At 33.4% G+C, this 10,773-nt stretch overlaps 1 protein-coding gene across 1 annotated transcript in view; it reads right to left on the bottom strand.

The window, feature by feature from the left end:
• Positions 1-435: 435 nt before the first annotated feature.
• PCLO (piccolo presynaptic cytomatrix protein) overlaps positions 436-10,773 on the bottom strand; it is a 274,100-nt gene continuing 263,762 nt past the window's right edge. Inside the window, 3 exon segments of the mRNA XM_014455816.2 lie at positions 436-792; positions 2,590-2,735; positions 3,155-3,289. Coding sequence (XP_014311302.1) covers positions 652-792; positions 2,590-2,735; positions 3,155-3,289 — 422 coding nt within the window. The 3' untranslated portion in view covers positions 436-651.

Below are 10,773 nucleotides of genomic sequence, written 5' to 3'. Positions count from 1 at the left end.
ACATTACTTCAGATTGTACAAATGTGCTTTTACAACATGAGTTCCAAAATTAGTGTGGTTTACCCTTGTAACATTTAAACACAGAGAAAACCATAATTTCTACATTTTGGGTTCTCTTTTTCCTATGACCACAACTACCTTACTTCTAGCCTTGGACACATATTGTAGGTGTATCCTATGTAACAATCTCAAAACAATACATTGTCTGAGAAGATAAAAAAATCTTTTGAAAACAGATTTATCACATCAGTTCTTTCCTTTCAACCAAGGACTATTTGCATAAAGGACTACTTTTGTCTGCATTAGAAACCATTTTTAATCTTTGAGCCTCTGCCTTTAGCTCTAGCTCAGCTCTGCTCAAAGATTTTCGCATCAAGTACTCAAACATTTTCTGTCTTTCTTGACAGCTGCAAGAAATCCGAGGTCTCAGAGCTCCTTTTCCTTTTGGCCTTCCACACATGAAACATTTCCAATTGAGTTTCTTTCTGTGTTTCACAACAACACACTCACAAGGCTTTACATATATTTTTGCCTGTTGTTCCTTCTCTCATGTTTACCCCTGAAAACATAGCTTAATACAATAGTATCCAACTATAGTCTTGATTTAAGATCATTTAGTGCAGTTTCTATAACCTGAGCAGACACATTTCTTCAATGGGTTTGAGTAGAATTGGCCAAAAGTTTGTGCCAGTTGACTATTCTTTTTCTGAGATCCACTTTGTCAAGCCAGACACAGGCTTCACCAATCAAGGTCTTTTTCATAAATTTCCCTCCGTTGGAGAAAAGTAAAACCTAGAAAAAAGAGCCTAAATTATATATACATGTGTATATTTTTCAACCTCTTTTAAGGACATTTTATCATCAAAGAAATCCCACAAACAATAACAGGATTCCCCACACTGGGGATTGAGGTGTGGTAGCAGCATACTTGTAAGTGAACTAATAACAAGAATGTCTTCAAAAGATTTGCATAGGAATTCACATCAGCATTTCCCATCAAATTTATCACATTTCCACAAACTGATGATCTTTCTTCCTCTCAGTTCCTTTTCTAGCTACTTAATCTCTGTAAATGAGACATTTGTTCACACAGACTGCAGAGTCTCCTTTAACTTTTTTATTCTCTCTCATTCTAATGTAAGTTAACTCTCTCTATTCAGTCTTTGCTTTGTAATAGCACTTGTATTTGTCTCTGAAGGCCTTTGTTTTAAGGGCTGGTACCATGGTCTTCTCTTCCCATATTTTTTTCATCTCTTTCCTTCCTTCTTCTTTCCCTTTCTTCCTTTTTTTAAAAAATAAGTTTTTACTGATTTTTAAGAGGAAGAGATAGACAGAAACATTGATGAGATGGAAGCATCAATGAAGAAGAAGATTGGGCCAGCTGCCTCTGCACACCCCCTACTGGGGATTGACCCAGCAACCCCAGCATATGGCCTGACCAGGAACTGAACCAGTTGTACATGGGTCCATGCTCAACCACTGAGCCACACCGACTGGGCTCCTCTTTTATTCTTAAAAAAATATATATTGTTTTTATTGATTTTCAGAGAGGAAGGGAGAGGGAGAGAAAGATAGAAACATTAATGATGAGAGCCTTCTACATGCCCCACACTGGGGATCGGGGCCACAACCCTGACCGGGAATCGAACCATGACCTCCTGGTTCATAGACTGATGCTCAACCACTGAGCCACTCTGGCTGGACCTCTTTTATTTTTTTATTTCTACTTGTACTGAAGACATACTATGTACAAGCATTGTATTAGGCTGTGGAACAAAGAACACTGAAAATCAAGACTTGCCCTAGAGAACCTGACTGTATACAAGCAATGACAGGGAAGTCTATAAATAATTTTACAAGACAGATTGGGATTGGCTGCTTAATAAGATAAGCAAAATGATGTATGAATAAGGAGTGTTGAATTATCTCTAGGCTCATCCGTAAAGGGCTGAGTTTACATGAAAAGATGTGGAGTTCTGTGATGGATGAAGAGAGATGGAGAAGAGCTTATTTAAGGGGAGTAAAAATATAAGCAAAGGATTGGAGGCTTAATCTGATTTGAAAAGATTCTGTTGTGACTGAAATATAGTGTGTGTGGGAAGGTATATAAGGAGATAAGATAAAATCAAATGAATCAGAACTCACCTTAGAGGACTCTGAATTCAGAGTCAGGATATTGGGGAGTGTTTGAGGGCCTTTACTGTAACCTAGCCATGTTTTAAAAAGATACATCAGCCATCAGTAGGATGAAATGAATTAAAAGGGTAAGACACTGATAGCAAGTAGGCCAGGTATAGTGTTGAAATAATTTGAATAACAAAGATGAGAACCCAAAGAGGATTAGTGGTATTGAGCATGGAAATAATTGTGTATAAAACAAATGACAGAATAAAGAAGACTTAGTAACTAATTGGATAGGTTGTCTGTGGAATCCTAAAGGGCCCCTAAGGGAAGACACCTCTAAGAATTAATCAACTTGTAAAATGCAACATAGTATAAGATAAGGTTATAAATATTGAATAACTGAATGGAAAATAAATACTGTATGAATAAATATGTTTCAATAGTAACTGTATAATGCACAATTACCTGAAGAGAATGTCCAGCAGGACTTAGGCTGAATCGAAAAGTTTCATTGAATGAAGGCTCTCGATCATGTCTACATACTCTTGTTTTTTTCTTGATCACCTTTTTTTGGGTAGAAATGTTCATCACATATATTTTCACATATAAATCTAAAAATAAGAATTCAGCTTGTTAAGTGTCCATTAATCATACGATGTCCTTTTGAAAGCATTATAATTGTACACTGAGTACTCTTTTATAACTTATACAAAGCCAGCAGATTGTGTTCAATTTGTTCCAGACAACATAAAAGGATTAAAAGGTAACATCAATTTCCTCAGCCATTTAAATTTGTTTCCCAGTTGTATAATAAATGAATCACCAAGTTTATGTGTTGAAAAAAAATCTCACTAAAAGCTAATAAAATATCAACTTATTCTATATAACAGAAATTTCTTATTTCACATTTTTTTCCTGACATATTTGGTGTGCAGCCCAACTTTTAGTTCATATTTTGCAAACTATTTAGGACATATTCCTAAAAATTTCCTATACATATTATATTGCTCATTTTCATAGAATCAGATACCTGGTAAATGATCGGGAGATTTAAATTTGTAGGTGATATTTCTGCATTGGAGAACTTCAACTATTAGTTGTTCACCATCTGTCTTCATTTCCCTCTTTAATGCAATCTTGATTTCTCCCATTACCTGAGTTTTAACTGTAAGAATTTAAAAAACCTGTTAATAAATATATACACAATTGGGGAAAAAGGAGACATATGTAAAAGTAAAACTTTAGAAAAAAAAAGAAATATATACATTTATTAAATGTTTAGTTGAAAAATTCACTCATAAAATCATTAATTGAGTGTTTGTCAATGGCTAAACACCTTATTACATCCTACAGATAAATAAATTATGGTCCTAGCCCTTAAAGAATTTAAGGTTTCATGGGAGATTGATAAATTATATACTCACAACAAAGTATATAAAGTATAATGATAAGCTAGTAATTAGAAAGTTATGGAGGTCATGCAAGTAGATAAATATTACTCAATTATAGATGTTTTTAAGCCAAACGAGGTGATAAATATTAACTATAGGAAGAAATAAATACAAAAAATGATAGAATTCTAGTATAATTAATAGGAATGAATGTCATATGAAATATGAGTTATTTGCCAATAATTGCTCATTATCAGACTTCTCAAGAACACTTGTTAACAAAATTAAATGTCATTGCGTGTTATTTCTGCTTCCTTTTTATTTCTTTTGTAAAATAAGTAGTGAACAAAAACACATAGTAATAAAAATGCACAAGGGAAAATACAATGAGTTATTTGAATAAATCCGAGCCTGGCCAGTGTGGTTCAGTGGTTCATCAACCTATGAACTGGGAGGTCACCGTTAGATTCCCTGTCAGGGCACATGCCCAGGTTGTGGGCTCAATCCCCAGTAGGGTACATGCAGGAGGCAGCCAATCAATGATTCTCTCTTATCATTGATGTTTCTCCCTCTCCCTTTCTCTCTAAAATCAATAAAAATGTATTTTAAAAATTAACAATAAATAAATGAATCCAATGTATTTCTTTTCAATGTTTATCTTGGATCTTTACATATTTTTAAGAAGTTAGGCAAGCTAGGTCATATTCTTTATTCATTTACCGTTTCCTCTATCAATTCATACATTTATTCACCAACAAATATTTTACTTCCCTCCCCATTCTGTGTTAAGCACCCTGTTAGGAAGAATTGATCCAATTGTGAGCCAAGCCATATATGCTTATTGATTTTATGGTTTTTCTGTCTATTGAAAAGAAATTCATTAATGAAATATGTAAATTGATAAATCTATAATTAAAAAGAAAGAAAGAGTTATGAAGTGCCAGAGCATGCATGGTTCAGAAGAGACTGAGTAAGTGCTGCTTGAGTTGAAACCAGAAGGATGAGGAAAAATTAACTAAGTTAAATGGATGGTTAAGAACATTCTAAAGAGAAGGAATACTGTGTTCACTAAGGGAACATCATGGGCCTACAAAACTGAATGTCCATGTTAGTATAACATTGTTAATTGATGCCATCTAAAGAATTTGGTTTTAACTTTTAGAACATTAGAAATTTATTGAAGGTATTTAAAAATAAATACAGATCATTTGTTTTTAGACATATTGGTTTTGGGACCTCTTCATACTCTTAAAAAAATGGAGGGTCATCAAAGAACTTTTGTTTGTGTGGAATATAGCTATCAATAACATAAATTTAAAATATCGAATTAAAATATAAAATTACATATTTAAATATTTATTGCTTTAGTAAATGACATAATACAGATATAATATTTAATGAAAAATACCATATTTTGAAATCTTGCCAGGAAAAGAATGATTAATTGACAAAACCTTGGGAATTATCACTAAATCCCCATCACAGAGAAGTGGATGAGCGCTGAGAGTAGGCAGCCCCAGAAAGGTCACACTAAAACCCTTGAGAGCAGCAGTCTTGACTCATCACTAGGAAGACCTGTGGATTTCAGTGGAATCAGGAAAAACAACTAAGCTCCAGTATAAAGTAGAGAAAAAAATTCAAAGCTAAGAGTATCTTTTCATTGGAAAAAGACATACCACAACTTGCAGTGAACGCTGGCAATAAATAAATAAATAAATAAATAAATAAATAAATAACATTATATCTTAAAAAAGAAAGTAAAACTTAGTCATCCAGGGTGCAAGTCTATCTATGAAACAGCAATATTTCTTTTCTCCAAAGTCATAGAAAAGCAAATAGAACTACTGCCCCATCTTTCAAAGCCTACATGGAATAGGGGAAGAAAAAAAGAATTCTGACATGGTAAGGAGGGGAGTCAGAAAAACTCCCACTATTTAGAGCCAATAGAGGTTGTGGACAGAATTGATCACATCAATGAGAATGAAGAAATGAAACAGCAGGACAAGTTTTTCTGAGAGAAATTCACTTTTATAGGTTATATTCCCTTTTTATAGGCCTTAAAACTCCAACACATATGTAATTTATTGTTGTTTTCTACTTTCTTACTTGGGTAGGAAGGTGGAATTAAAAACTTGCTAATTGAAGTTCTCAAGTCGTCACATTGCCTGCTTTTTCCTGGATGGTTAAATATATATGCTTCAGGGTGTGATACTTGTGAAGTTCTTGATAAGTTTCTCCTACTTGAAAAAATGTTCCAAATTGTTCTTTAATGTTTCTGCTAAAGGATGAAAGGGACATGCCTACTGAGGAGGTCTCACAGGACAAATGTATTCATTGTGAGTCATCACTACCAATCATGTCTGACCTTTTTCATAGTATCTGAATGCCTTTTCATTAGAAACAGGTACATAGATAGTGACAAAAACGTCTTTGTCCACTGTGTCCACAAGGGTTCAGAAAAAATAAATTCAAGAGAATAGAAAATAACTTCTATTTAAAATATAATATTTCTCTGAAATAACAGAAGAATAAATCTGTGGATCAAAGGAGCATCTTATATTCCTGGAAATATTGGTAAGCTGAAACACTGATCTATCCCATTTAAACTACCAATAATAGAGAAAACATGTTTAAAGGGTTCAAGGAAAGAAATAAGTTCCCTGAAAGAGCACATTGGGGAAAAGAAACAGAAAGCCTTTCTAAAATATTTAAAAGACCACAGCAGAGACTATAGTAATGGAGGGAGGGAGGGAGGGAGGGAAGGAGGGAGGAAGGAAAGAAGGAAGGAAGGAAGGAAGGAAGGAAGGAAGGAAGGAAGGAAGAAAGGAAGGAAGGAAGGAAGGAAGGAAGGAAGGAAAGAAAGGAGGAAAGAAGGAAAGAAGGGGGAAGGGAAGGGAGGAAAATCTGAAGAAGAAATCTAATGGAAGGTAGTGTAAGAGTGCTGATTTCCTTTAAGAAGAGAATTAATCAATAAAATTCAAATTTGAAATATGGTATTAAAATCATAATAATTGCTCAATCTTTTCAATACTAATTCTTAAATCAAAAATATTTTAGTTTCTTAAACTTAGTGAGATATTTGGTAAAGTAATATGGCTAAAATACAGATTGGGCAAAAGAAGGCTTACAGTTGTGAGTACTCAGAATTTTTATTCTTGTACTATTATCCATATGAACAACTATAAACCTACTTTTACCCACCCCTGTATTTATTGAAATTAAACTATTCCCTTGTTTTTTACTGTGATAATATTCTCTTCATTAAATTAAAAAATATAATTATTTTGACAAAGCATGTATAATTTAATTCCATGTTAACAAAATTGTGTCTATGTCTTTAGCTAGTTAAAATGCTCCAACTAAGTATAATTGTAAAATTGGCCTATCTTTATTTTCCACAGCCTTCTTTTTCATACTCTCAGGCATTGCATTCTCCATTAAGGTATGCAGTGCTCTCTCCACTTTTTGTTTTCTCAGAAAAAAAGTTTACTTATATTTTACCTTTGGAAAATGTGTGTATGTCATATCTACATGCACACATTTATACACATACTTATATCTATATTTTCATATATCTAATTTATATTTGTAGAAAATAATATTTTAAAAAACATTACAATTAAGAAAACATAATCAGATTTCACAACAAAAAATAAGGTTGCTATAAGCCCCATATTAGACAAGAAAACAGTAGCTTGGGTGTTCTAAGTAACTTGCCAAATTGTTTAGTGGCCCAGTTAGGGCTCTATTCTCTTATGAACACTTTACATATTTTTTATGAATACGATTTTTAAAATATTGACTAATTTATGTAGATATTCATTTAAGGATATTTATTAAAATGTTATCAGAATAAAATTATTTTTAGGGGCTATTTTCAAACTTTATTTTAGCCACAAATAGGACCTTAAAAGCAGAGAAGGCATAGCAAGCAGTTCTTTTAGGTGTTTAAACAATAGCTAGCAGTTATTGTCTACATATACACATTAGGTCACTTATGCGGGTTATTTATATTAAACAACAAAACAGCAATAAATACTTTCTTAAATATTCATAATTATATGAGATTTTATATGGAATTGACTTTAACATGCAAAGTGATTTAAAATAAGTGACTATTGATTAATAAGTATTTCTTTTTATTTACATTATTGGTATCTGTAACACTTAACTGAACATAGTATAAATTGAGGTTTATTCTCTCTCAGAATTCTAAGAATTCTCTTGCAACCTGAGAAGCTTTAGTCAGTGCAAGACAATTTTAGGCAAAAAATCTCTTTAGAGGCAGTGTTTAATGAACTGGAAATGACTAAAATGTGAAAAAGAAGGGAAAAAATAGTATTTTGTAAAAGGAATGTCTGTGTAAGGAAAAAAGCAACAGAGTGAATAAAATTCTCACTAACACTTAGATTCTTTGCATTTACAAATAAATACTTCCTTCAATGACACAAGTCACTGTTGCTAGCTAACAAGTCTGATTTGGTGTTGGATAAGATGTATATTTAGCCCTGATAGTCTATCACCTCATAAATTTTTATCTACCTTCTACCACTCATTTCACATCTAAGAAAAGCCTGATAGGGAATTAAGATGGATTTTTAAAACAGGGTATTCTGGCTTCTAGCTTTGTGAGATGGCATACCAGTCTTAAATATATCTGCTTTGTATTTTCTCATCTTATAAAGTGAAAATATATAATAAGATTATTTATAGACTATTCATGATATCTCTTTCAGCCTTAGGGTTTAATAAATTTTTGGACATATTGTGATATTACCTGAATATTACTTAGTCCTGGCCCTGTACTAAACATGTTATGTTTTAAATAATTGTTGTTTACTCAAAGTTTTAAACCCAGTCATTACAGAAAGTCTTATTAATGTCCTAATACCTGCCAATAGTCAAAGTAGTGATGCATATTTCCTTATGTATAATTGCATTTCCCTTCCTTTCAATTGTTTCTGTTCTATCAGTTTCAGATCTAAACAATAAATTTTTTACATGCTAGCATAATAAAAGTAAATTGTTAGCATAGTGCCTGAATTAGTGATTATTCAATAAGCATAAATTCTTTTTATTTCTCAACACTTGATGCAATGGAAAATAAACTTTTACACCTAACAAGCATATCTAAACTATTAGGTCAATTGTTCAATATATTCAAGTAACAAACAAGCAAAATGTCTTGAAATATTCAGGCAAGTCAATATTTAAAATTGAAATTTCCAAATAAAATTTATATTTCCACTTGCTGAGCCTGTTACAGAGAGGAAGTCAGCTTGCTATAATTTGTTCTATTCACTAATCCTTCTCTATAATTTTAAAGCGGGCATATTAACCCTGCCCTAGAATCTATAATAATTTTACTTTCCATGCTGAAATTATCTCTTTCTTCCAAAAATCCCAAGTAATACTCAGTAATTTGACTGTGATACTTAATAATTATCTGTAATTGCTACTTTCCTTTTCTTTATGCCATGCACTTGAGTAGCAAGGAAAGCTACTAGATCTTTTAATAAGTCTGGTAATCTTGTTTGTATTGAATTTCATCTCCTGGCATAGCACTGTTTTTCAGAGGCTGTATGAAAGCCACTTATATGTGTTAACTTAATCCTCAGAAACATGTTCTCTGGATGAAGGTTCTTACCTATTCAGAACATTTAATGTGCAGGACTAAATAAAAGGTGTGAAGAAATATAGTTTCTGAAGGTTTATCCTAGTAATGAGATAAACATTAGTTTGAAGGGGGAAGCAATAATGGAACTAATCTATTTCATTTTATAGTGTAGTAAATTGTATCTACAGAGAGCTCTTACTCTCACTGTAAGATCTCATGAAGTTGACACTGGATAAATCAGCTTGCTCTGCCAATGAAAATGACCCCAGGCAGCTAGCTCCTTTATACTTTCTACCTCTGTATCCCACGGATGACTAAAGTGTTTGGATCCAGCACTTTTACTAACACATACTATCTTAACTAATAATAGACAAACATGGTAATTGACCGTACCTTCGCTACGCCTCCCATTGGCTAATCAGCATGATATGCAAATTAACTGCCAACAAAGATGGTGGCTAATTTGCATACTGCAGGCAGGGAGGGACAGCCCGAACCACCAGCCCGCCACCATCCAGGGCAGGCCGGCCACCCGGGAAGGCACGCCCACCCCAGAAGCCCCAGCAGCTGGCCTGCCTTGCTGCCTTGCTGCCCCGGGACCCGATTGGTGGGTCCTGGGGCGGCAAGGCACGCCCACCCCAGAAGCCCCAGCAGCCGCCTGATATGGTAGTAACTCTATCAGTAAGCACTCTGAAAGTCAGTGGCATAAATGCACCAATTAAAAGACAGATTATGAGGGTGAATCAAAAACAAAACCCACTTTAAATATTAAGACACATATAGATTAAAAGTAAATGAATTAAGCTGCAGCCTGTTTTGCTCAGTGGATAGAGCATTACCCCGTGGACTGAAGGGTCCCAGGTTTGATTCCAGTCAAGGACATGTACCTCAGTTGCTGGCTTGATCCTCAGTCCCTATCAAAGCATGTGCAGGAGGCAACCAATCAATGTGTCTCTCCCTTTCCCTTCACTCTCTCTAAAATTCAATGGAAAAATATCCTTGGATGAAGATTAACAAAAACAAAGTAAATGTATTAAGTAACATTAAAGAAATTATAAGAAAAATATATTCCAAATATTGTTAGTTGTATAATGGTTATGTTTAAATCATTAACACCTAAAATTGGGTGAAGGGTACATATAATATGCTGTAGTATTTTATAGTTTTTTTTTTACATGTATGAGATTATTTCAAATTAAAATATTAAAAAATTAAAAATTAATAAAATAGTAATTGAAATGTATCTGCATTACATGAAAAATCTCCTAATTGCTTCTAGCATAATTTATTAAATTGTGCTAAAATTTACAAGGGTTCAATTAAAAAATATCTTAATTCTAAATGATATAATAGAAAATATAGAAGTTAAATGACTTGCCCTAAGAGCAGAAAGTTCCAGTGGGTGCAGAGCACCCTACATCCAGAAGGGAGAGTTGGATCATTTTAACAACGTAAATGCCTGCTGATCCTTATCTAGAGAAGAATGCCTACACTTTTTTTCTATCTTATTTTGGAATTATCATCCTTCTGTTTATCTAGATACAAGCCTCAGAACCTTTTCATCTTCTCCTTTATTCCCAGATTCCAAGATTCCTCCATTCTACTTTGGCAATCTTCAAAACATTCATTTTCTTTGAAAAT

The sequence above is a fragment of the Myotis lucifugus genome, unplaced genomic scaffold (assembly GCF_000147115.1).
Source record: "Myotis lucifugus unplaced genomic scaffold, Myoluc2.0 scaffold_51, whole genome shotgun sequence".
In the NCBI taxonomy this organism is placed as follows: Eukaryota; Metazoa; Chordata; class Mammalia; order Chiroptera; family Vespertilionidae; genus Myotis; species Myotis lucifugus.
This window is presented reverse-complemented; position numbering and strand designations above follow the sequence as displayed.